This window comes from Parambassis ranga, chromosome 12 (assembly GCF_900634625.1).
Source record: "Parambassis ranga chromosome 12, fParRan2.1, whole genome shotgun sequence".
Classification (NCBI taxonomy): domain Eukaryota; kingdom Metazoa; phylum Chordata; class Actinopteri; family Ambassidae; genus Parambassis; species Parambassis ranga.
The window spans coordinates 9,713,801-9,741,783 of record NC_041032.1 but is presented as its reverse complement, the minus strand read 5'-3'; the positions used below and the strand labels follow the sequence as shown (position 1 = coordinate 9,741,783).

At 41.3% G+C, this 27,983-nt stretch overlaps 2 protein-coding genes across 6 annotated transcripts; both read right to left on the bottom strand.

The window, feature by feature from the left end:
• Positions 1 to 21: 21 nt before the first annotated feature.
• Positions 22 to 24,682, bottom strand: abl1 (c-abl oncogene 1, non-receptor tyrosine kinase). 5 transcript variants are annotated; one of them, XM_028418542.1, is made up of 13 exons: positions 24,365 to 24,682; positions 24,140 to 24,246; positions 23,309 to 23,679; positions 8,139 to 8,303; positions 6,946 to 7,241; positions 5,390 to 5,662; positions 5,102 to 5,186; positions 4,842 to 5,019; positions 4,260 to 4,444; positions 4,003 to 4,155; positions 3,831 to 3,920; positions 3,623 to 3,751; positions 22 to 3,352 (listed from the first exon to the last, which is right to left on the bottom strand). In XM_028418542.1, the coding sequence occupies exons 3-13, from the start codon at positions 23,433 to 23,435 to the stop codon at positions 1,695 to 1,697; spliced, it is 3,339 nt and encodes a 1,112-aa protein (XP_028274343.1). In that variant the 5' UTR covers positions 23,436 to 23,679; positions 24,140 to 24,246; positions 24,365 to 24,682; the 3' UTR covers positions 22 to 1,694. The 5 variants fall into 5 exon arrangements, with proteins under 5 accessions (XP_028274343.1, XP_028274341.1, XP_028274342.1 ...); XM_028418540.1 differs by having other exon boundaries at positions 24,140 to 24,682; XM_028418541.1 differs by having other exon boundaries at positions 24,219 to 24,682.
• Positions 24,683 to 24,976: 294 nt separating this feature from the next.
• On the bottom strand, positions 24,977 to 27,867 carry exosc2 (exosome component 2). Its single transcript, XM_028418158.1, has 9 exons — positions 27,638 to 27,867; positions 27,261 to 27,362; positions 27,117 to 27,162; positions 26,946 to 27,035; positions 26,798 to 26,863; positions 26,631 to 26,699; positions 26,299 to 26,475; positions 25,903 to 26,031; positions 24,977 to 25,339 (listed from the first exon to the last, which is right to left on the bottom strand). Exons 1-9 carry the CDS (start codon positions 27,757 to 27,759, stop codon positions 25,259 to 25,261), a joined length of 882 nt encoding a protein of 293 aa, XP_028273959.1. The 5' UTR covers positions 27,760 to 27,867; the 3' UTR covers positions 24,977 to 25,258.
• Positions 27,868 to 27,983: the final 116 nt, after the last annotated feature.

Here is a 27,983-nt window from a genome sequence, read left to right as displayed (position 1 = left end):
AGAATTACACAATCTCAAAAATTGTATTCAAGTAGCACAACTGCATTGTAATTTATTGCAACAAAAATTGCACCAAGGCTAGAGGGAAAAACAAAAACATTTACAAAATGAAAGCAAGACCTGTCTACAAAATTGGTGAGGAGGCTTAGACACAAAGTAGAGTAGTGGTATGGTTGGTACAGGGGGGAGGAACTGGAAAAAGGCAATATTGACAGTACCGTGTTGAAGTCAGGGCAGCTAGCAGTTGACTTGTCCTCAGGCATCGCAGTCAGACAGGGCACATGAGGAGACAACTACAGACAAATACTGAAAATATCTAAGAGACACGAGATGAGAAAGGAACTTGTGATGTTACAGTGGAATTTTATGGGTTATTCGAGTCTGTAATGACCACCTTCCACAAGTGACAACTCCACAAACATGTCAGTCCAGTGTTTACCCCAGGATACTTTTTCTAGCTGGGGTGAAAAGGCCTCTGAAACAGCATTTAGACCATGTGACATAAAACATCCATTCTCTTAATTAAAGAGGCCCATCAGAGAAACACCATTTTGGTCTGTTACCCCTTTTAACAGATCAAACCTCATGCTGCTGCTGCTGCAAGGCCAAGCTGCTACGGATGGCTGTTGTGACTGGCATGAAGAGAATGCTGAATCAAACTGGTACTAAAAAAAACATCCAGTCTAAGGACAACACAAAACAATAGATAGATCCACTGAGCTGCAGATCGTGCACCCTGGTCCCTTCTCCAGTAGCTACAGACTGGAGACAAAGGTTTTTGGTATGGAAAACATTTAAAACCAATGGCTGTTTTTAACCACTTGCCACAATTCAGTCACACATCTGCACTTGTAAAGTGGCAAGACTAAATGTGACTCTTTCAATAGTGTGTTAAGGCACTATGTTACCAAAGTGTGCAGAGAAGCGAAACAGGTGAAGGCTAGAAGCTCATTCTGCCTCGGTCATTTGCTTCCATTTTTTACTTTATGGCACATGGTTGCACTTACTGCAGAAAGCATTCATACAAAACACTGACATGATTTCACCACTCAGCACACAACTGATCACCGATGACATGATACAGAGACATACAGAGATATTTGGGATGTGGTGGACAGAGGCATTCAATTTTTAAACACTGTGATTCGGTAAAAATGACAAAATACGAGATCAGCCACTCATGTGTTATAAGGCATCCAAGAACAAGATGAGGTTAAGTATTTTGTTTTTGCTCATTGTCGTCAGCATCAATCAAAAAAAAAAAAAAAAAACTTAAAATACACCAACAGTGATGGAAACAAATATCACAGGTCTTATTTATACTAGTGTCAGTGATAAAGAGGGAAAAAAACAAACAAAATACATAAGACATTTAAAAAAATGATTGGTGAAAATTCATGTTGATGAAGAATTGGCCCCTAGCCTTATAGTAAAGGCCAAATGACAGTGTTCATTCATAGTTAAGGTTTTTTTTTTGTTCTTTAGTCCTTTGATACCATCCATAATAACCACAGGCTTGTTTCAGAGCATTCTGTAGAGTGAACCTACACTGCTTCTCTCCACCAGGCTTTACCCTCAGCATTCCAGCATTTGCCCGGCATGGGCCACAGTTCACGCACATGCTGAGGAAAATGGGGTAGTGTAACATACAGTTTATATCAGTTTAATTTTTGGTAGTTTAAGATTTTATGACGCTACCTTTGAACAATGTCACTGATCTCTTTGACAGAAGACAGCAGCTTACTGAAGTCCTGCTGTGAGTTGTTGCCCCCTGTAGCAGTGGGGCAAATTTGAAGTTCACGCAAACTGTTCTCAAGCTTGTTGATGGCCTCACGAAAGGCAAACTTGTTCCTCATTTGCTGGATGGAGTCAACATAGCTCATGCAGTACTTTGACAAGTTCTTGCCTGCCTCCAGGACAGCATTGTGGCTACCTGTTTGCTCTGAGTTGCGGCAAATGGCTGCGCGGAGCTGTTCGGTGCCCTCCAGGACCATCTCACGTGTCACAGCCGAGTTTGGGGTGCGCTCATTGGCCTGGCGAGGTGCAGTCTTCCGGAGGGAGCATCTGGTTCTCACAAGTGGGGTGAATGCAGTGGGTGAGCTCAGATCGGTGGGGGAAGTGAGGCTCTGGCTGGATGGGCAGGTGGTCACTGAAGCAGAGGAGGTGGAGGTCTTTAATGGTTGAGATTTAGAGGCAGGCAGTTTCTTTAAGCACTCAGTGACAGGTGAGCGGGCTTGCTCACTGGTAGTGGCTGCATGGTGGGGATCTGAGGTGGGCGAAAGGCCCTTAGCCTTGTTATCTGAGGTGGTGGATGAGGGGGAGTGCAGTTCTTGAGTGGGGCTCCGAGGACCCTTGACCATTTTGGCATTGGTGGGGGGTGGAGGTGGGGCTGGCTTGGGTTTCTGTACCTTTCCTCTTTCCCTGAAAGATAAGGAGTCCACATTGAGCTTGTGTCTGCGGGCACGACATTCATCTCCAGCGGCCCCGAGAGGAGAGAACACGTTGGGCTTAAGCAGCTCAGCATGGAGAGCACAGGTCTTGGAGTTCTCAAGCCCCAGCAAACCTGGTCTCTTAACTACTTTGGGTGTCAGTGTCTTGGGACTGGAACCAGGACTGGGATCAGTATCTTTACCTAAGAAAGCAGAGGAGACATCTGATGATGTGTTCAGACGTGGTGGAGGAGTCAGGGTGCCCATTCGAGGGGCGTTCTCCCCTTTTTGCTCACTGGTCCTCTTTCGTGGCAGAGCTGGCTTCCCCCCGAAAGTGCCAGAGTCAAAATGGCGCTGGCCAAGATCTCGTGGCAGTGTGACAGATCTCCACTCAGTGCCGTCAGAGCCAGAAGGCATGCTAGTGGACCAGAGAAATCTCTTTGAGTTTGTAATGGTTTCCTCCTCGCTTGGTGGGGTAGTGGCTGTCTTGCCTCCAGGGCTGGGCACTGCCGGAGCTCCCTTCTTTCGGGAGAATAAAGGTCCTGGGTAGGTAGGAGCCCCATTGGTGATATCACTAGCCCCATTATTGTTAGTACCTAAGAACCTTGAGGAGTCAAGTCCATGTGTGATGTCATTAATTGTCAAAGAAGCCCCATTGTTGAAGCTGTCGGTGTCTCTGTGATCTGGGGTTACAACCCTCCTGTCAGGGTGGACATCCATATCCCTGAAGGAGGAGCTGCGCTTGGGTGGAGCTGGTGCATTCTTTTTCTTTTTCTTAATGAGGCTGAATAAGCTACTACCACGAGTCTTGTCCTTGTCTTTGGGAAGCAAGCGGTCATCCTCATTCAGGTTGCTGTCCAGGATGGGGCGCTCTTTTCTGGGGAGCATGGGTGATGACACAGCTACCTCGTGCTCCGCTAGGTCTGAAGGAGAGCAGAAAATAACCCAGGATCCAAAATTACAAAATACAGCAACAAAAGCTCAACATTTTGACAAAACCAGATACATGTTTGACATGAGACTCATTTGGCATGTGCTTCCAGAGCTAAAGAAACCTGAGGTAAGGAACTGTGCCAACCCCTAAGTGCTCTTTGGTCACAGCCAACAAACAACCAAGTACTAACACTCACTTTATTTCAGATGTTCTCTGGAAAAGAGTAACTATGAAAAGCACAATGTGTACGTCTACTGACCTGGACAATCTCCATCCCGGCTGTCCATGTTTTTGCGAAGAGTTCTGGTCTTGGTGGGCAGTTCTGGAGCCTGCTGGATGGGGCCTAAGGGTGTCTTCTTCTCCTTCTTTTCCAACTCCTTTTCCACCTCTAAAATTAAAAAATACAAATTTAACTTTAACCCTAAATCTTAAACAGTGTTTAAAGAAAAAACGACAGTGACACTGACCATCGGAGATACTAGACTCCTGGAACATGGTCTCGAAGGCTTGGTGCGTTTCAGCAAAAGATGGACGTTCTGAAGGGTTCCACCTCCAACCTGAAAAGGGGGAAAAAAGAATGAATGAAGCCAAAAGAGGGACTTAAATCATATGCAATACAAAAGGGAATCTGATACTCACAGGCTGTCATGAGCTCATAGACCTTCTCGGGGCAGCCCTCTGGACGGTCCATGCGGTAGTCTTTTTCCAGCAGCTCATAGACCTGGGAGAGATCAATGCCAGGGTAAGGAGACATGCCATAGGTGGCAATCTCCCACAGCAACACACCAAACGCTGGAGATAAGGAACACAAAAAATTAGCCAGCTACAGGTAAATGAGCACAACATAAAGTGTTAGAAGTAAAATTCAGTTGTGTCAGGAAGAGGATCAAACTTACCCCAGACATCAGACTTAATAGAGAACTTGTTGTAGGCCAGACTCTCCGGAGCAGTCCACTTGATTGGGAACTTGGCTCCAGCATGAGCTGTGTAGGTGTCTCCAGTCATTAACCTGCTCAGGCCAAAGTCTGCAACCTTCACCAGGTGGTTTTCCCCAACCAGACAATTACGGGCAGCCAAGTCTCTGCAGAGGAGTAAATAGTAAAGATAAAGTGATGAACATGAGGCCTGACTTTCAGAAATACAAATTAAAATAGTCCAAATGTTGCGTAACCTGATAAGAAAAAACTAAATCTGCCGCAGGGCTGGATTGCTACAGATGTTTTGTGTGGAGGAGAATCACAAGCTGATTCTTGTCAAGCTTAAAAATTAAAATGCAATTTGGCAAATATAAAAGACATAAATCACATCATCGTTTCTCAAAGGACCTTGTTAAGCGTGCCAGAACAAACTCAATATGTTACAACATCCACTTCTCTGTGAAAGAAGGAGAGAGAATAGAGTGATAAAGTTGTTTTTTCTTCTCTGGTATTCTTTCAGCACTGAGTAATTAAATTAAGATCTTAGCGATATACATCTACCTGTGTATGAAGTTTTTTTTCTCCAGGTACTCCATGGCGGAGGAGATCTGTGTGGCCATGTAGAGGAGCACCACAGCGTTGACCTCCTCTCTGTTGCACTCCCTCAGGTAGTCTAGTAGGTTGCCGTGGGTCATAAACTCTGTGATAATGTAGAAGGGTGGCTCCCTTGTGCACACACCTGCCAAAGACAATCAATTTTGTGGTCATATTAAAAAGCCACCACAGCCAAAATAAATCCTCCTTTTTCACCATTTACATACCCAAGAGTTGCACCAGGTTGGGGTGTTTGATCTCTTTCATAACAGCAGCTTCCTTGAGAAACTCTTCCACCTCCATTGTATCCTCCTGCACAAGTGTTGGAGCAAAAAGTGAGAAAAAAATGTTGAAACTGGTTGCAGTTGCATCTATATGACAGCAGATGGTAGCATTATTCAGCCATATTAATGATAATTTACACTAGTCAGTTTCAAAATGTTTCCACTTTCTTCGATAGATGCATTTCCTTAAATGTTTGAATGACCATATTGATTCCCTTTGTGTCTTCATACCTTTAGTGTTTTGACCGCCACGGTGAGGTTGTACTTTTTCCAAACACCTTCATAAACCTCCCCGTACTGGCCGCCTCCCAGTTTGTGCTTCATGGTAATGTCAGTGCGCTCCATCTCCCATTTATCATAGTTGGGAGAGACTCCGTAGATGGTGGGCTTGTTGCGCTTTGGTGCTGGGTAGTGTAGTGTGGTGATGAGGCCATCGGCCACAGTGGAATGGTGGTGCACCAGCTCTGCCAGTGTGTTGAAGCGGCTTTCTGATGAGACGTACAGCTGGAAGGAGGAGGGATTCCACATGTGAGTGGTTTTATATGGTGTAAAACAAGACATACTACAGACACAATTTGAATCTCTACAGCTAAAGGTGTCATTAAATCTTAACAACTTTAAAAAATATTTAAAATGAATAAATGGAACTAACTAGCCAAGTGACAGTGAAAGTCTTCACTACACTAAAGCATTTTCTTCATAAAGAATGGCCTTAACTCATTCCAAGTTTGCAAGCCATTTGTCAGGAAGCTGGTGGATGGAAGAATATTGGTCAGGGCTCAGTGGACACAGTCTTTTCCATTGTCCAAGTCTTACATAACCCTAAAAATGATTCGCCCTACAATCTGCCTTTTGCATTTCTGTAGTACTGAACAGGCTTTTTGCTCAAGCTGAAGGCATGTGGATTAAAAAGTATAAAAAGAACTATGCTGTAGTGAAAAGACCATTGAAAACTAAAGAGGATTTAACGGTCAGTTGGTTGCTCCACTGGCTTAAACTATGACCAGTTAACTAAATTCATGGTAGAAGGTTTTACTAACACAATTTTTATTCAGAGCAGTGTTAATAAGCACAAATTCTGAAACCCAAGCTGTAGCTTGAGGGAATTCTGAGGTAATCTCAAGTTATTGGAGACGTCTATCATACCAGACTCTTGACTTGTAGCTCAGTGGGAGGATGGAAAACAATATGTGGAATCGAGCGTGTGTGTCCGTTTGTTTTTCTGTGTGCGCCTGCACATTCTTGGCTGCATCTGTCTGCGCTAATACATGTCTTAGCATGGGCGTCAGTGTCTGGCCAGGCCGAGAGCCTGCCGGCCATTATGAACAGCAGAGTGGTGGTTAGAGACATTCCTGTCATAGCTGACGTTCCTGGAGCAGGCTCACCTCTCTGCATCACAAACTGGAGGGTGACAGCCAAAATGGCAGATGCTCTTTGGGGGAATCCCACAACAAGAAATTCTGTTATACATTCCTGTCACACATGATTTACATGTGTCATGACCATTATAATGTGATATCCTATACATTAATTAAAAGCTTGTAATATATATGTCATTTAGATACCCTGGATTCTTTACCCAACCTGAAGGGACAAAAAAGTAAGTGTCATCCTAGTTTTATTTTTGCATCAAAGTGAGACTGCTAATACAGTAAATTGTGCAAGCAGGAGGCAACCACCAGCCCACGGAAAAAAACTCACTTGTCCCTAGTGATGATGAACACTGAGTAAACACAGGAAAAGCAGGATATAGTATGTATGTATCCGTATTTGCCATCAACACCTACCTTGCCATCAGACGCAGTGTTAATCCTGTAATGGTAGACTCTCCCCTCGTACCGCAGAGAAATGGACCTCTGGCCAGGGCTGCTCTCACTCTCACGGACCAGGAAGCTCCCGTTAATGCCCGAGCTGAGCAGGTACTCTGCAGCATTGCGTGACACAGGCCCATGGTACCAGCTGTGCTTCTCCAGGCTGTTGACTGGGGTGATGTAGTTGGATGGCACCCAACCCTGGCCATTCTTGGTCTGTGCCTCACACCACTCACCATTATGGTTGTAACCCAGAACACGCAGCTTCTCTCCTAGTTATAACACGAGAGATTAAGAATTATCCAGTGTGCCTAAAATAATTACAGCACCTTCCTGTGATCTTGAGTATTGTTGAGACATTTATGTATTATCTGCATTGACAACAGGTTACCATTGTATGGACACTGTGCACAAGCTAAACAAAGCTGGTTTTAGGTCAGACATGCCGGAATTCACTATATCTAATGTCATGTTTTCACAGATCAGGAAATCAGGGGCTTTTCTTTTCCACCAGTCATTTGATGACCAAACCCAGAAAATGTATACCTTATCCTTCAGTTCACATGAATGTGAGTTTGAGAATAAACGTTTTGATTGGTAAAATTCAATTTTGCAATTGAAATCCCAAGCAAAATATTATATTGCCCTGGATAAGACATTTTCTTGTTTATTCCAGAGCATATGTTCCCTCCGTCCTTCCTCTGTTTGTCTTTGTGATCCAGACGCAGCATTGTTTTACAGTTGGTCCAATGGAAAAAGACTCACATGTGAGACCACTGCCAGGAAGTGAGAGTCAGATGGGACTGAAGACAGGAGAAGACTCGCAGTAATAGTCATGACCTTCTGGAGACCTCCGCTGTCACACAAGTGTGGTTGCCTTTGCATGCCACTACCATTATCTTAAGAAACCATTGTAACGCCTTTGTGTTACAGCATATGCCAATAACTACTTGATCAAAAAAAATCCGGGCAATGGTTATTTCCTGATGGTGCCCTGGTAACCCCGGGACTTAAGGCCCTTAGCAATGTCCTGGTTCAAGTCCAGCTACAGCCTTTTGTTGTATGTAACCCCCCTTTTCCTTCCCTCATTTCCTGTCGGCTTTTCTACTGTCTACTACCAACTAATGAAAAACTTCCCAGAAGAATATGATCATTTTTTTCAACCTCACCTTTGGTAATGCTTAAAGTGTTATCCCCACTGGCCACAAAGTCATAGAGTGCGACAAATAGGTTGGGATCATTTTCACTGGGTCCAGCCAACAGGTTCTCTTTGGAGTTCCAGCGAGCTGCTTCTGTCAGACCTTGACCCTCAAAGTCTGGTCTCTGGAGAGCTTCTGGAAAAACAAAAAAAGGAAAGGCTGTCAGAATACATGTGTTTACCTGAAATACAGCAGTGGTGAATAGGATCTGCATGAGCTGTGTGCGTGTGTTTAACATGCAATGGCCCTGTGAAGTGTTTCCCATACAGCTTCACAGCTTGTCAACTCTTCTCTCTCCATGTGTCATATAAATTCCTCTCCCTGCTCCAACAGGCAGCCCATCAGCTCCTGCTGTGGGATTAGAGCTATGAACCTGATCATGTGACATGCACTGTCACTGTCCTTCATGTCTCTACAGCTCTTCATTTCCTGGATTATCCCTACTTAAGTTTTAATTTTTTCGAGAACTACCTAATGACACCACATTGTGGGAACATGTTCCAGCACGAATCTTCACTCTGACTGTGAAATCCTGTGGGTAATGTGTTGAGTTTAAAGTGGTTTAATTTATAGTTACGTTAATTAAAGACAAAGCCTGAATTACAGCAATTGTAGACAGCAAAACTACAAAATGAGAGAGAAATGGAAATAATGAGGAAGAAAAAAAATAGGGAGAGTACAAGGCTGAAACTATTTTAACTGCCGTTTGGCCTAAACATGAGCCTGATTGTGTGGTTTCCTCAGCTGTTGTCACACATGTTTCAGAGACATCTTACATTTCACCCCCCAAATCACACGTCTCTTTCGGGACAACAGGCTGCTGTAGCATTTGGTGTTCACAAGAAGGACTTCACAAATAGTACATCATTATACAACATCATCTCTTTTTAGTTTACACCTTAAATACCTCCACAGCACACATTGCTACATTAATTATATTGCTGGCAGTACACACTCCACTGTTTTGCAACTCCATCTTAATGAATTCCATTTGTTTGATGTTAAAAATCCTAGTGACACTGCTTTGCAACTGGAGAATGTGTATTGGTGGCTTTCTTAAGAGATACTTAAACTGAAAAACATCTGGTCCAGAGTTGGGGATTTGGTCATATGGCACAATACCGACTTACTACAGACAAATAATTGAACTCCTGAAGATGTGAAAAGTCATTAGTTGCTCCTGTGCATTTGAAAGCTGCAGGAGAAATGGCTGGACAAAAATTAAATAAATAGGGCCATTAATGTATTTTGCGTGCAACACCTTTGGGCAAATAAAGAGCTAGTTTTATTATACCTGGCACCACATAAATACTGTGAGCTTTGTTGGTGTTAAGCCCAAACAAATTATGTATGTGCACAATTACAATTCCAGGAAAATCTCTAAATTAAAGGGTGGACAGCGAGAGATGATTTCACTCGTTATACCAAATCAGTTCCTCTACTGCACATAAAGCACAGCCTGCAGGCACAGGTCTTGACTTCTTCAGATCTTGGTCTTGATTTTGACAAAAAATATGGATCCAAAAAACACCTAATCACATTCTATTATGTATTAATGCAACACCAGCTGTCAATCTTTGCTTTAAATCACTTTATGTTACGTGTATTTAAATAGAAAGCACAGGGGTAACTATCAAACCCCAAGCAGGCAGAAAATCAAACATAGAACATGAAAACTAACAAAACCTTAAGGAAATAAACAGGCCCACAATCTGTCACATGACATTGTTGATAAGTTCCAGGCATCAATGTGTTGGAAGACACCGAGAAAGACTTTCACACTCTAACCTCTTTTTCAAAGTGAGACCCACCGGGATCTGAGACGATCTGAGCCAAATGTATGTTTGCCAGATTCTATGTTTTGAAGCATCTCAGCTCCAAAACCACCGGTATTCACACTGATGCTGACATGTATCAGTGTGAATGCTGGAAACTAAATAAGTAAGAACCGTTCTTTATGTGTTTAAAAGTAAGAAGTAACACGCGTGGCATACGAGGGGGGAATGTTGAGTCTCACAAGTGACCTTGCATTTATTTATTGTGTGAAACATATATATAAATCATCTTGTACCTAGGGCCAGCAGCAGCAGTGGCTTACATTTGGAATATGCTTAGGATAATGAGCTACTCTACATTTCAGTTCATCCCTTGGTTACACAAATAGAAGTGGTGTGATCTCAATCACTTTTGTGGGACAAAAAGCAGCCACGGCTAAGGATCAAGCAAGACGTGAGTGTTTGGCTTGGTCTTAAAAGTGTGTGGGCAGCACATTTGAGTAGCCCATGCCACACATGTCCACTTTATGGGCCACAAATACCACAGCTCTTTGTGAGAGGGTGACAGCACACTGACACAGAGGCCAAGAAAACACACACTCGGAGAGAGGAAAAGAAAAGTCATATGAAAAAAGGGAACTTAGGAGGCAAGTGAGAAAGCAACCTAAAGAACCAGAGGCCCTTTATCAGAGTCTGCAGCTCTCCAGAGCTGAGGAGTGGGAAAAATTACAGCATGTCTTGGCTGCATTACTAAGATGACAGTCAAAATGATTAAATATGTGTGGAACTTGTAAAGAATTCATAGCTATGACTACACTGCTAGGAGCAATTGTAATGCTGCAAAAGAAACAATTTCACTCTAATGATAAAATATTGTATATTATAATTTTGTATATTACTATGTGATTCTAGAGGCATTTAAACCATCTGATTTACACCTTGGACTCGAGGCAAATTCAGGAGTAGTGTGGATCCAAAACCATGAATTTATATAACAGTGTGGCCCATGAAGTCAGCTCTGTTCTCAAACCACAGGGCTGAGAAAGAGAAAAACTCCAGCATAGATATTTCTCTTGCATCACCTGTCATCACCCTAATAGGAGGTGGCATGGGGGGAGCAGATTCAAATCTGATATTACTACCCACTGCAGATCTGATGATGTTTTCAGAGCATCAGGGCACACTGGAGGAGACTGAGGAACCCAAACCTAATTAACATACACTTCCAATTGCAGAAAATGGTTTGCCACTTGGAGCAAAATGCAAGACAGTATAGTTTGGGCTGGAACATGTGGCATGAAGCATGAGATTGGCTGTGCCTTGTACCATATGGTCTTAAAATTAGAGACTCTTTATCACTGTCATCCACTTCAATGGGGAGCATACAAGAAGTATTAACTCTATTAAATCATCGGGTTGCGCAATCTGTGGCATACATAAGACTTGAATGATTTTTCTATTTCTAATCAATTGTTATGCTGATTATGTACAGACACGATATGCCCTAGTTTTTCCCCTTGTGCTCTATACATCATGTGCAAAGTAGCTGCGCATGACTTTAGGGAAAAGTACCACAAAACCTGTGTCTGTATTATCTTATAAACTCATTATGAGTGCAGGGAACATGGTTTAAGTAGTGGAATATGGTGAAAATGAGAGTGCAGAATGAGATTAGATCCCCTCTCCTCATAAACAAGAGTTAAGTGGGACATGGCGAGGAGTCAGATTTCCTTGTATTCTCTTTTTCCACTTTTTTCCTCCGAAGCCAGCCAGTGTGTCTGGCCTCCCTCACCCTCCCCTACACTTACTCTCTGCTTTCCCCTCCCCATTCTTCAGTTTCCACAGCTCTGAAATCATTGTTGAGATTTTACACAGCGATACATCATCTTTTATTCTTGTCCTTCTGCTTTTCAGATCCAACATTTTGCCCCAGTTTCTGACATCCTTTCTTTCATATTTGTGCACGTTTCTCCAAAGTAAACAATAAAAGGCACAAGCGAACAGAAGTAGCCAAATATTCTTACCTTCCAAGTAACAGCTGGAGGAGGATGAGAGACCTTTCTTAGATTTACACCCCACCAATTTCAGGCATATCTCCAACATTTTCATTTGTTTTCTTTCCCCCTTCTCACAAAAGAATTTTGCTGTTTCTTCAAAATCAGGTGTTCCTTGAACGTTTCTCGTCTACATGTGTTCAACAAAAGGAAAAACAAATCCAACAAAAAAGGAGAAAGGGAATCAAGTCAAAATGAATTCTGGGTTGTTTTTTCCCCCAGGTCTTTGAGCTGCTGTAAATCCTCTTTTCACTTTGTTTCGTTTTGAAACCGAGAGAGTCCACTGTCCGGCAAAGTCTACCAACTTTTTCTTATGAGCGTCTCCATGTTTTTTTTCCCCCCTCTTTTGGCTTCAGGGCATTTAGGTAGCTCCACTTGCAAAGGATAAAACAACAGTCCTAAAATAGAGACTAAATCCAAAAACCTGCTAGACCAGTAGATGCGTCAGTTGAGTAGGCAGTAAAGCATTCTGAGCGGTGCCATTCCTCTCGCCTGTCCCCTGTGTGAGTGTGTTTCTGAGGCACAGGGACTACTCGTGCTACAGCTGCCAACAAAGGGCCTCTTTCAGGCTCGGCCTGCTGCACTCAATGACATCAGCTGAGCCCTCCCACCTCTAGCAGTGGGAGGGAGAGCGGAAGAGCTGCTACCACACACACACACACACACTCACACTCAAAAAGAATACAAACAACACCTCTCTAGCATCCAAATGTCATGTGGGAACAAGCCACAAATGTTGCTGATCTAATTTAAAACTTTTTTTTTAAGTTTTTGATTCCGTGGAGTTCTACATTTTTTCCCTCTTTCTGTTGAAGTCATAAGATGACTACAAGAGGCTCCTCCTCCAACTTTTAACCCCCTCCCCCCTCTCTGCAATTCTTCCTCTCTCCTTCTAAACCATGGTTTTTCTGTGTATGAAATGTTTACAGGTTGGGGAATAAGTTCTGGAAACAGGACTGGGTTGTTGACAAGCACAGCTGAAGCTTTCAATCTGCTAGGAAGAAAGTATACAGACCATACAACCCTCATTTGCCAGAAACCAATTCAAACTAGAGTGCTGCAAAATCTTTTGAGTTTGAGAGGAACATGTGTAAGTTCATGATGTAATCTTGCTAAGACTGGTGCGATTAGCTGACCACCGTGTACATTGTTCAACATTTGTTTACATTCTGTCTTATTATTGTGATTAATAAAGTTCTTGACTAAGGTTTAGAAGGCATCATAGACAGCAATGTGAATAGCAATAAAACCTATTGGCATATAACTAGTGCAGCATTTGTGAAAATGTGTGTCTTCTATTTTATTGTAGGACATTATGTGATTACAGTTACACATGTTTGCATGGCAGAGTGCCTTCTAGCTGAACTTATTTTTTGTTGCCATCTGAGTTGTACAAGTACAGTAAGGTGTAGTTCTGTTAAGAAATGTTTACTTCTGTAAGAAAATGCATTATCTTCATGCACAGTTTACAATATGTGCCAGAATCAAGGCCATGGGAATCATACTGACAACTTTCACATTGCTCTATACACAATCAATCAATCAAACAATCTATTAATCTACCTATCTATTTTCAACAGCTCCAGCACAGACCGTACTAGCAGACTGTAGTCATTAAACTTATGTATTTCAATAGCTTTGCAACAAACTGAGTGATTTTATTTGTAAAATTAGCATTTAAAAGTTGCAAATAAAATGGGATCAGAAAATACTTCCTCTCTCCCCATAGACCACCATTTGTTAGGAATTAAGGTCCGATTGGGTCCACCAGAAGTGGCATGACTTGGGAACTCTATCACCATCACACTGAGTACTGGAACGACACCGCAGCTGCTGACTACATCTGGCAAATATTTTCCATATAAATGACCAACATCCCAGACTGTTTATGTGCGCAAACGTCACAGATAAGAGGTCCAGTCAAGTAGGTGATTACACACTGTTTGGGAAGCTGTGAGTTATGACACCATAACTCACAGTGTGAGTGCCCAACTCATACTATGGGCTTACTGGTTCATCCTGTCACTGGAATTTTCAGCAAGAAGGCACTGAGAAATGACAAGACAGTTTTTTTTACTTTTAGCTTTCAAATGCAAATAACATTTTTGTGAACATTTTTTCTCCATTGTATTTATCAGCGATGGTAGGCTAAATATTAGAACCTCCTGTCAGCCGCATAACAAAACTTTAACATTGTATAGAGTAAATCTACGGCTTGTAAGTTGGGCTAGGAGGGATATGCTGCTTTGTGTTTTACTTGATTGGATTTCTAGCCACATGGATTTCTAAGCATCTGGTTTGATGTATGCCAATATTGCCTAGGTTTATAGGGAAGTTTGCATCTGGCTAAACACGCTAAACAGCTCATATACAGTGTAGATTGAAGCTGTTGAGGAACAAATAGAGGAAAGTACAATTTATCATCTATATTTACAGAACAAAATTGAAAATGTTGAGAATTTATGAACTGATCAATAAAAGAACAAAGGTAATGACCAGCTAGTGAAATGATACAGTCAATTATCCACACCTTTTGTTTGGATAAGCATTTTTTACATGACAGGCCGAACACTACACATCTATAACAAGCTTGATACTTTGTGTGCTTGTTGGTTTCTCTTATCAGCAATTATAAGAATCCTTCATCATACCCTTGGTCTCACCGTCTTTGTAAGTGATGACCTCAATTCCCTCAACATCCAGTCACATGGCACCAAGCCCTACATCATCGCTGCACTGCAGGAATGGCAAACATTTGTGTTCCTCTCATGCACCACCCCAAAACAACAATTAAGAAGAAATGCATGCTTCCGCAAACTCTGAGAAAGGCCCATTAACTTACCGCAGTCACAAAGTGTTGGGGAGAAGAGAGGATGAAAGGGAAGAGGAGAGGGGCTATAAAAATGGAGGAGGAAAGAGGAAAAAGGGTTGCAGATGGAGAAACATGAAGCACATTGTTTGGAAGTGAGCTCATAGGAGAATCACTCGAGTTTTATAATCCAGACCTAGTATGTTAACAGTTAGGTGACGTATATCCACCCACTGGATGGTTTTTTTTTGGTCCTTTGTTTCTCCTGTAACCCCCTGCCCCTCCCCCCACCCACCTGCTTTCTGAGACACAATACAACCTCTATTAGCAAATTCTTATGAAATTTAAAAATTTTAAATTGATGTGACAATATGCTGTATAACAGTAAAGAGAGTAGAACATTTAACTCCTTAAATTATATTTGATGGCCATATAAGAAGAAAAAATTGGAAGCTGGTAAGAAGACCAAAGCACTGAACTTTGTATTTTTAATTATACCAACTGAATACCAATATTGGTTCAAGAATGCAGTCTATAAAAGTGTTGTGAGGACTCTGTGATTTCTGTCCTACCCAGCTTCATGTACCAAGGCACACAAACATAATTACAATGTCTACCAATGCAAAGAATGTAAGCCAGTCAACAGCTGGCATAAATTGTGTCCATCTAAGCTATGGAACAAGAGTTATTACACTTTAAAAAACAAGCATGCTTTCTGAATACCAAGCAGAAAAAAAGTGGAAGACGGGAGTAACAAAGAGACATGCGATTCTGCACATCGCTCATTGTTTCAGACTTTGCAGTTACAATAATTCGTAGCCGTCACATGTATTTAAAGACACTCAAGAAGCAGGTAACACATGTGGGGTATAGATGTGTGTGTCCGTGTGTGCGTGCGTGCACATGTGGCTGTTTACACAGGGCCCTCTTGAGAATGCAGCCAGAGTGTTTAAGGGGTACAGACCAGCAGATGAGGTTAAGGGGTTTAAAGTTCCACATAATTCTCCACTGTGTATTGTCCTCTGGGGGCACTTAAAAACAAAAAAGTCACTGCTCTAGTTCAAGATTAGCATCAGCCTGTGGTGGTAATAATTTATCTAATGTTGACAACAGTGCACAATGACACATGCAAACTGCTATCAGCAAATACACACACAAAAAAAAATCATTCAAGTGTTTATTTTCTGTGGAAGCCGTTCTCTGTGTTGTTAACTGGCCTTGAGGTAATTTATCAATTTATGTGGATTTTCTATGGTCAAGCACACTAGAAGCTCAGCTTTACATCTAAAATACAGACAGGGACGATATCACACTGAGCGAAGACGGAGAGGGTCAAACCCAGACAACAAACTAGAAAAGGACTGGAGCAAGCATTTTATCCCAGACACATATAGGGCAACATAAACCAGGTGACTAAGAAAAACCTTTTGTGTATTGTAGCCAGTCTGTTATGTGACAGTTCTGAAGTGCTGTGTATGAGGACTAGCAGGATGCAAACCTACAGACGGCTGCAATAAGTAGATGCTGGCCCAGAGTTTAAATGTCATTCTTTGAGCAAACATGAAGGTCATATGTACGCAACTATTCATCACTTCATCTGTGTTGAATAGATTTGTAAAAAATAAAGCAGCCTATGAGTACATGTGCGGACTGTACTAATCCAGTCATTTACAGAATTTAGCTAAACTACTCAATGCAGAATGTTGGGTTCAAAGCACACCTTTTTACGAAGACAAGGAGAGCTTTGAGACGGGAAAGAGAAAGCTGCAAAGTAAAATGATTTGCAATTGAAGAAGAAAGGAGGAAGTTGGTACTATACTCTCATATGCTTTAGGGTCTAAATTAGTAACCCAAAACAATACCTGGACAAGAGAGTACACAGATAACTAGTCTTTGTCTTGCTGTGACCAAATGTGTTGAAGATTTTATCATGATCCCACGGGGGAAAGACCCCATATTGTGAACGTCCACTGGAGTAAAAACAGCAATAGATACATATGAGAGCAACTCTGTGAAGCTCTGAAGCTGCAGCAGTGAAACTGCTTAGGCTCCTCTTAGTGTTTAAGTGGATCCAGATGCAGCAGGCATTGTAGGCCCCCTCTTATCCTCTTATAGTGCTATGAAGACAACCTCAATGCTACACAAAGGGACAGGACAGGATACCAGAAAAGTATATACGAAAAAACACACACTGGGCAATAACAAAACAAGCCAAAATTATGCACATGTAAATGGCTCAGTAAAAATAAAATCTGAAAATGGTTTATTAGGAACAAAACCTTCCGAGAGAAAATGAAATCAAACACAGCCAAGCCCTCATATCAGATTCCCGATCCAGTAGTCTGCAAGGGGACAAAGGAGTTGGCATCTTAGGTAACAGGTTGTCTGCAGAGAAAACAACAGCTGTGTCTGGAGCCGAGGCTGCCTGCATGGGCATGGAGCAGGGAACAGAGGGTGTTTTTTCCCGTGTGTGTGTGTGTATGGAACCAGGTGGCGACAAGCTCCCACACTGCATTCCTAACGCAACTTGAAGGTTGTATGCATGTACTGTGTATAATTGTGATGAACAAAAAAAAAACATAAATGCGGCTTTGCGTTTTTGAAAGCTATGAAACAAACTGTGAAACAACCCAATAGAATATCGTGCAATGTATCTTTATCTTTTTCTCATCAGAAAATGAATGACATGACTCAGGAGGGTGACTTTGAGGACTGTGACTTCAGAGGAATCCAAAATTGACATACATATGCTTTCAATTGTTTTGTGCAAAACAATGTATATTCTAAGTATATATGGAAAAAAAATCATTGGATTGCCCCTTTATGATATCTTTTCTTCTGATAATTGCATTTAAAAAACTTTTATAACTAATAAATTTTTTTTCAATAAACTGGCAGCATCTGAGTTTTCAGGTGGCAGCAGCAGCAACACCAAGTGCAATATGTCATGAAGACGATGCACAGACTGTAGTTGTTTTTATACTTATTTGACATTGTGAAAAAGCTCAAAGTACATTTTCTAAACATTTTTAATATTTTTGTTCACCAAATCAAGTCAATTTCTGTCTTTGCAAATTTTTTTCTCCAGCCTGCTTGCTATTGTTGTCCAGAGACTATAAAAAAGGTAAGAATGAAAGAGAGAAAGAAACAAAACAAAGAAGGAAATAAAGACAGAAAGGGGGGGGGTGCTCTAGTTATTTGAGAGAGGAATGCACAAGAGGTCACATTCTTCGCTCTGCTGCTGTGGCTTGCCCTATGTTCAACTCTCTCTCTTTTTCTCTTTGCAAAATATTACTCAACATACTTCTAACGCAACAGATCACATACAAGTATTTATGTATGTGAATAGCTAAGAAACACAGTGGACTGGCTAAGGAAGCAGAGGATACCAAGGTCTTAGCCTGAAATAAACCGTACTGTCTTAGTGATTGTCAGTATGCAACATCGTTACACAACAGGCTTTTTTCCACGGAAGATGTTTTGACATGTTTCAAAAGAGTACGCTGCTGTGAAACTCACAAAACAGTCGCTGAATACATTTAGATTCTTTGTTCTAGATTGTTTATGCTGAATCACTGTGGTTAAAAGAGACACCTGAATTCACAAATGATCGATTACTCTCCATTTTTCATTCTCTTCAAAAGGGGTTTTGTCCACTTTGAATGCTTAACTCCCTTGATTTATACACACAGCTGTTTTGGCTAGTCATTGGCTAAAAGGGCAATAAAGTGCACACATTTCCAGGTGGTCAGGACTTGATGAGAGGGAAAAACCACTCACTAATCAGCAAGGTGTCATTCGGAAAGGGACAAATATGTGTCCCCCCCACACACCTCTCAACAACGTATGAGAACATCATTACGAGATAAAGCTTTTGAAGCTGCACCACAGAAGCCATTCAACTGCTATCGAGGTTAGGAAGTAAACAGATTAGATAAAAGACAAGTCCATTTAGTTGCACAGGCTCTATGTGTCTATGCCCACCTATCAGTGTGGAGACATTGCCAGCTATGGCAAGGGACAAGCCACCAGGGGCCTAACAGCTGGCCTGAGTGAGCATTACAATAAGGCGCCTGCTATGGGGTACATGTTAGGCTTGTGCAAAATAGTATCGTGTGCAATTAATCATCAGAAAAACTGTCACCGATTAATATTTGCCACTTATCGATTACGGCGATTGGTGCCTCGTCATGATGACGCATTTTTGTGTGAGACGTACTCTCACCATCACCCTCAAGCACGCACATGTGAGCCCACAATAACAATATTGGCGGAAGGCAGTGGTATTCAGTCAAATGATGCGGAGCAGCACGTTCCTAACAGAGGTTCAACGTCTGTCACCATAGGCCGGAGCACGAAGAAAGTGCGATGAGGCCACAACCCCGGCTACAGCTGTAGTGTATAGTGCCGCGCATGCATTAGGTGTGAAGCGTTGCCATAGCAACTGGATGCTTCATTATTATTTTGAAACGGTTTGTGCATTGTGCATCTGTTATCAATACATATTTCAAAGATGGTTGGTGCCTAATCACTACTTACCCTGTTAGAATGAAGTAGTTAACTTGACTGATGATTTGTCAGTATCAATTCAGAACAATGTGGCGATTTAAAAACATGTAGGTGCAATTGTCATCAATTAATTGTCAAATGAATCATTATCGGCTAAATGCCACAATTAATCATGATTAATTTTTTTGCCAATATCGCCCAACCCTAGTACAGGTGCGGGTTTGCACACACACACACGGTATACAGACCACCTCCTCCCATCTTCAGGACCCACAGGGATCATGGGAGGAGATTTGGTGTCTAGACTCTATAGGTTCCTCAAGTTCCAGCCAGAAAAGAGGCAGTGACTGACAAAAAGAGATATGGATTCACTTACTGCATACACGCTGAATGCAGCTGCTGCAGGAAACACGCACACACACAAAAAAAAAAAATCAGATGATGTCAGTGGGGAAGGGGGGTTTAAACGGCCCTACCCTCTGCCTCAGATAAAGTTTTATAATCAGAATCAGAATTCCTTTATTTATCCCAGAGACAAGAAGTGAACAATGGCATAGAATTGAAATAGAAAAAAATAATAAATATCAGAAGTTTGACTGATCATAACATTGTTGTGTCTAACTCCAGATTTAACACACATTTTGATGGATGCAGCCATGGCTTATCCATGTCAGGTCTTCACAGTCACTTTATCCCAAAGAGATGCAATTCAAAAGGCTAATTCATTAGGCCATGGATGATTGTGACTTCCATGTATAAACCAGGACTTTTTCCTGTTATCTGCTGTGTGTACATTGCCAAACAAAAACAATGAAGTGGGGCATCAACTTCCTTGGTCCCCACTTTTTATTGTTCCTTGAACATATTTGCCAGGCCAGCCTCGAGGCATCACAAATTTCGGTTAAGGTTTATGAGTAAGAAAAGGCCTGCTGTGCCTAAACTGATCCAAGCAAGCAACTTGCCAGAGGTCACTGTATTCTCTATAACACAACATGTCTGGATGATGACCACAGGCTGGCATAGTTCTGTTCTTTTTGGCCACAGATGTGATTAAATTTTGAAAAAAGAGCACCAGCCAATTATATACAATGCTATTGTCTATAAAACCGTTCCCAGCTGTTGTTGTTTTTCAGAGGAATTTCTAACTAATAGTTTAAACTTCATACAAAGAAACAATGTGTAAACACAGTTTAAAAAATATGAACTTTGAACCCTGCAACCATGAAATGTATAAAACTTGCTGGGAATGTATTAGCTACAGGGATACACAGTACTGAAGGAGCAGGGTGAATAATGCAGCTCGTTTTTGTTACATGTTAGAGGTCTCCCCCTGAGGCTTGCAGCTACTGTGCTAACCACCGATGTTTTAAACAAAGGACAATTCATACACGGCAGTCTTCACTGCTGCTCCAGTCTCTACTGTCTCTCCAATCAATCACACAGTCTAGCTCAACCCAAAAACCCATGACATGTAAATAACATTTTTGATATGACCTCTTGACAGCTTTTAAATCTGGACTGTTGTTGGTGATCACTGACACAATAATGCACACTGAGCTAAACAACACTACAGCATTCGTTATCCTATCTATGCATATGTCCTCCCAAAATAAACAGATGTTATCAGTTATCTTTTTGTTTTGGGATATCCTCTGGGCTATAACTAGCTTCTGAAGATTTAATTATATTTTACATTATTTCTTAATTGAAACGGTATCTAGGTCACAACTGCAATGCATTAAGAAAATAATAGTCCTATAATAAATGTAACCACCAGAGGGCAAATTCTCTTTTTTTTTTTTTTTAGTGTATGGTTAGATAATAATGCTCTGAACCTTAGAGAAGGAGATCCTCTTTCCTTCCACCTAAGCTGTCCTATATCTTCTGCACTGTTTCTTTTTTCTTGCTCAGACCTGCTTTTTTCACAGCCCTGGTAAACACTGCAGCTTGTAATTTATCCAATGATCTATCATGACGCAAAATTAACTTAACAGCACACTCAGTTATAAACCACACACAGAAAAGCAGCTGAATGAGGTATGGTTCCAGGAACTTCGCTTCCCCACTCAGTCTTTACAACCTGCACTAGCTAGCTAGTGAGATCATACCTATCCACTGTACAGTATACAGGGGTGCCAAGATCAGAGGCAGGTCTTTGCTTGCCCCTCTCAGCCAACTTCTTTCTCCCAGGCAGCTGCATGCAGAGGTCTGAACCTGCTTGCTGAGAAGCAGCAGTTATGCTGGTGGGTCTAGTTTTAACTAGCAAGCAGGGCTCACCGGGAAGAAGAAAAAAAAACACAGAATCGTGTTGATGTTGCCCTCCTCTTGCACTATGACTCATATCCCCCCTTTTGGTCTAACCTGCTCATCACAGGAGTAAAGGGGCAGGGAGGGAAAACAAATACACCCCCTGTCACTGACCCCTGGCCAAATTTGATCCATTTACCGGCAAAATCTCACTCTGTTTTTCTGACCTTCCTTGTCCTGTCCCCCTCTGTGTTATGCAAGACTCCGAGTCAGTGGAAAGTATTGCTGCCAAGGCAGTCGCATCCCTACAGACACATTTGGTAAACTGGGTCAATATCATATCTTATTAAAAAATGTAATCAACTAAGGTTTATGCTAGAAATTATACACCTATTGCTATCCCTTACCCCCTCATTAAGCATCTGAGCAGAGGCAGATAAAGACATTTGTAAACTTACAAATAATTTTTCATTTTGAATTATAGAAAATTACAGGCTTCACAGTACCTTACCTGAGTTATGTGTGTTCTGAACACACAGAGACCATCATTTTCATGAGCCAAAACTAGTAAACAACAAACCATTGACTATAAAAACAAGTGATGATGTAACGGATGAGATTACCACTTGTTTTTATAGGTTATGTTTAAAACTAGGAGTCTCTTTTCTGTGCTCTGCTTTACATGGACAGGGACTAATAGATACAAAGCCCTACACAAGCACACCTCCAGGTAAAACATCTCAAGAATGATACTTTGAATGCTGGGTCCTTGCTCGGCAAGGTATGACGAAATGCCAAAAGGAGTGAAGAGACAATACTTTCCTCGTGCAACATGAGCTCACACAGACAAGACCACAAAAAATAATCTGATGATTTACCACTGGATTCCACCTTTGAGCATAAATGCCAAACCTTCCTATACTGCTCAATTATGGCAATGTCCTTAACTATAGATGACTACTACTGACTACCAAGTTGATTATTGAAATTATTGAAGAAAATAAAATTGCTGATTAGTCGAACGCAAATAATTGTGAGTTACTTTGGACAAACTGAATTCTCATACAGAAACACAGGAGGCTCTGTTGAACTATGCTACATATGGTCTCCTTTACTTTCAGTAGTAACTATAGTTAAAGGATGCATGTTACTTCTATATTCATGTGTCTGTGAGTTACCGTTATCATGATGGTTAATATACTGCTGAAGATCACTGTTACTTCGCACTGAGATCAATTCAGCCATTAATCAGTTAACTATGGCAGACCTACCAAGTGAACAACAATACAACACCATAGTTTTTGTAATTTATTGCATGTTATATGCACGATCAAAGACCATCCACCAATCAAATTCATAAATTAGCCATTCTTCTCTGTGAAAATTATGAATGCATAATGACATCTTGTTCTTACACAATGTGGAAAACTTCTGAACCCCATTGAGCAATGTCTGAAACCCAAAAACATCCAGTCCTACAAGACAAGGCAGAGCAACAACTTTTCTGCTAAGCCGAAACCAACAAATGTCTGGTAGTAACTACTAAACTACACTGATGTCTTTATTACCTTGTCAAAAAAAGTGTTTTACAAAAGCACAAGACAAGAGAGCATAGCATCTGATTTTCAGCCAGTGTGCACATGATTCTCAGAAAGCTGCGAAAATTAAATAAATACCACTCAGCACCTAATATAGTTCGCAACAATTTTTTCGAGTTATCAGTGTCCTTATAAAATTTTATCTTACCGTGTGCAACAAAAACATTACAGGGCTGGCTCCCATGGCGTGACGACTCTCTCCTTCCCCCTTTGATGAAGGCCGGCAGACTGGGTCTCCTCTGGTCCCCTACAAACTTCCCCGGCTGCTGCCCCATAAGGGCAGGGTGCCAGGCCGCAGCCGGGACTCTCCAAGCTGGACTCAGTTGCTCACTGTCCAACAGTTGTCCTCTAGGCGGAGAGAGGGGATGAAAAGACAGGAGCGCCTCTGGATGGCTCAGGCTGTCCTCTCTTGGGGTATGGGTGATGTGGGTCACCTATGCAGATCCCTATGTCTCTGTTTATCATGCATTAATTGGGCCTGGGTGCTTCAGAGGACAAACCGGGACATTTCACAGGAATCTAAAGGGGAGAAAAACAATCAAGACTGACTTATGATTTTACAAAAAGAAATATATTGCAAGCAAATAATGCAAATGTGAGCTAAACTATTCATCACATGATTGCAAGTTTAATTTGAACTAACTTTAACTATGTGGTCAGTAAATTGTCATTATACTCTGTGCTGGTTTTGGTAGCAACTGTACATTGTACATACAAAGAAAAATATTTAATTGCAAAACAACTAAACAGTATAAACATCAGGATGCAGAAGGCCGCACATATAAGTACAAGAAAATATTGCTTGTTAACAAAAGTAATTTGTGTTGTGTGTGTGTACATATATCTTATAGCAAAGCACTGTCAAAACATGTCATCGTAAGCAATAAACACTAAAGTGAAAAAGATTTATATGACATAAGTCAAACGTGTGCTACAGTTAAAAAGACAATGAGCGGAAATAAATGTGAATTAAACTTACAAGGTCATAGAAACATTTATATTGCTGGTTAGCTGGCGACCTCAAGCTAATGTTGAAGGTAGCCATGAAGCTAACTCACGTCTGCTGGTGGTATGCAGCGCCAGACCCTTAAAAGCACATCGAGCAGTCAACAGTTGGTTCTGCCTGGTTCGCAGTTAGCACGCTGGTTGTAAACTTCGTATGAAAAGCACTTAAACATGCCACAAAAAAATTTTTGGTCCTCACAAAATGCAGCGGGTCTTCGCAGACTTTGTTCCAAACTTCCGTATCCACTCTTCCCGTCTTTCGGAGTTTCTTCCCCTGTGGTACCCGGAGTAAAGGCACTTTAATCAAGGAGGCGAAGAGAAATCGAGAAAACTCAGCTGGCCAGAAGCCGACGACTCTCTGTGCAAGTCGCTCTTCACAGTAGCCGAGCTCTTTGTTACCGAACCATCGGTTAGTGTACTTATTCATTGCTTTCACGTGAAAATCTCAGCAATAAACTCTGGCCGAATAGTAGTTGAGTCGCTGGGGCCGCCATACTTCTCTACGCAAGGTGGTTTACAGAAATATGTGGGTGGGGCTACGTGTGACGTCACGTACGTGCGTGGGCTAGTACATAGAAGCAGAGGTTTGATTTTGCAGGAGAGCAGGAGCAGGACAGTCACAACACATTTCAAAGAGAGCATACACAGACCTGAACAGCAAAATCCATCCATCTTAACATTAAGGTGGAATTTAAGTCGTTAACTGATTATGTCTACTTTATCAATGTTTAATTAGGGGTATTTTTTATTGCATATATGGGCAGTAACTGTCAGGGGCCAGTCAGGAGCCACATTACAAACAAACTATAGACAAGTTTATAGAAATAACACAAGGTTTATTGGATACAAAATAAGTTTTTTGTATGTTACACATCATCAAAGGTGTTTTTCCACGATACGTCTATAAAAAAAATCTGCTGAGGTGTTTTCTGAATTACATTACAAATTTTTCCATTAGTTTGTTGAACTGATTGGTTTTGTTAAAAAAAAAGTTTGACTGCAACCCAGATCTCGATGTATATTTGAATTAAAGCCATTTCAGTTCTCAGATTAGGCTTCAGGTCAAGTTTAATTTCTTCTTTATGATGAGGCTTTATCCTTCCTGTTCCAACAGCTTCTGTTGCGTCAACATTACAATCTCCTCCATCACCTCTGGTTTTAAGATGTCCTTGACCTACAGACACAGCATAAAGGAAGGAATTATAGATCTGTTCCAACAAGCACTGCAAGAGTTATTGTGAATATTTATCATACAAAAGAAGTGCAACAAAACATAATATAAAGCAGAGAGTCTTTAAGGACCTGCAGCTTGAGAGCTGAGGTCAAAGTAACCCTTTAAGTGGGCTGGATTATACCCACGAACATAATTACCAAAAAAGAAAGAGAAACCTATGCCACATAAATGTAGTAACAAAATGAGCTACTGATATTACTGCAATGTTAATGAGAATCAGAAGCGATTTAGTCATCTGTTCCCCACCCAACAGGGCAATGAAATTAACCATATATTTTTTCCACACTGCAAAAAAAAACTGCAGTCAAAGTTTAAAACTGCAATCACCAAGCATTCCACTGGTGTTGGTGAGCTGTTCATTTCCAACATGACCACCAGATGGCACAATAAATCATAGAAAGATCTACCTTTTACTAAAATATATTTTTACTGAGTCAAAAAGACTACATGAGGCAGATTTAATGACATTCCAGAGCACCACATTCTGCCTGAGTGTTTCCTACCTGGTGCTGAAGTGAAGACTCGTAGCAATAGAGGACACTGGTGTCATACAAAAGAACCTTGTGTGCAGCCAAAGCCAACAGACAGTTCCTCAACCGTGAAATGACCTCTCGATCTGACAGGCTAACAGGCTGAGAGGACAGAGACAACAGATGCAAAAATAAGTTCATGATGCTCAGCCTACTTATTTATTATTAATATGCAACTCCACTGAAATCAAAATGGAAACTCTCAATCAACTCTGAGCCAAGAATGAGCTTTTGACACCTTGCAATTTAAGCACTATCAAAACAGATCTACATGCCACACAATTGTCTCTAGATTGATATAGCGCACACAAAAAAAATCCCACCTACAACCTGATACTGATGGATTTATGGTCCAGTTCCTGACTGTACCTCTAGACTGGTGTAGAAGCCCCCTGCTTCCTCCTCCTGTTGTCCTGGTGTGGGATACAACCACACAAAGCCGTTATTCCCAAGGATAACGGATGCGCCACATGGTAGATTATGGAAATGTGTTTTCTGCCTCTTGATAAGGGAAGGGGAAAGCTGCACCAGCACTCCTTGACCCAACTGATAGTCAAAAAAAAAATAGAATACTGTGGTCAGATTAGGGCGCCAATTATTTAAGACTTTTTTTTGAATATAAAAATGTAAAGGTACACATAAAAAAGACAACTTTGTTTGTGAAGTGCCCAAAGAACCTTGTGTACATCAGCATAACTTACTTTTCCATATTTTAAACTACGAGTGTGAAGAGACAGGGCTCCATCTGAGAACACAGACTGCACTTCAGCCTAAAACCACAGAGACACAACAGTACAGACATTATGATTTAATTTATTCACAGACAAAAGTCTGAGTAATGTGACAGAGTAGCCAAAGTCATAGTTACACTGATGAGATCGCCCTCCTGAAGGTATTCTCTCATGGTGAGCTCATCCTCTGCTGATCTTCTCCTCTAAAAAGACATAAACCACGTAAGATTATCAGCTACCTCAGCTTATAATGTAATATAAGAATCACATTTTCTGCTTTCTTACCAGCTCTCCTCCAGGCAGATTGACAGAAGACAACAAGAGGACAGAATCCAGTCGGGAGTTGGTCTCCACCTTCCACCGTTTCTGTTGTACCTGCACATAAACACAGATGTCACATGATATGATTATATACATGTGCTTTTAATGAAAGAACAGACACTGGCTTGTAATTACCTCTGTAATTCTGCCAACCACAACATCTCCAACCTCACCATTGTACCTGCAATTTATAATGGGATTATAATTTCACGATTGTCACAGAAGCAGCATCTGAATGCTGGTTGCAGATGTTTTTAGAGCTCCAACTCCATAACTCACCTGGTTTTAAGAGGCCGTACACAGATAAGTTTGTCCACCCTCTGCACCTCTCCAGCAACTGAAGCTGTCAGCTTGTCATCGTCAACATAGGTGCCATGACCCCTAAAGATAAATAATGCATAACAATGAAAATTGGATTTAACAAAAAAAGATGCTAGCTATGACCTGCAGAGTTCATACATCATAATATATGAGGATTGGAGTGATAAAGTCGATGATATAGCCAGTTCATCTGACTATGGTGTCCTTTGCTTGTCTAAGCAACTCTAACCTTACACACAGCTTCATTTAATAGACTATATGCAACCAAAGAAAGCAACATAGACCAGCGTGTTACTCTGTCTGACGTCCTGATGTCGTTCGGTAACAAAACCTACCTCATGAAACCCGTATCTGACGTGATAACATCCCCGGGGACGACCAAATCTTTTCTATCGTGAGAAGAAACGGTTAGCGACACTGTTTTTCGAATAGTCGGTAATCTCATGTCAGCAGCCATGCTTCCTCCTCTTCTGATGGTTCTTCTTCTTCGCTTCGTTTTTTAGCGGTTTTCACATAACATAGTTGGGAGCTTTACCGCCACCTACTGAAATGGGCAGCCCAGTTAAATACTTATCCTGACTAAGTCTTGCTAAAGTTTAGATTTCAACTAAGATTAATCTCTATATATTGGAAAATATTTTAACAATCTCTTAATCAAACCTGTTTTCTTTTCTTTTTTGT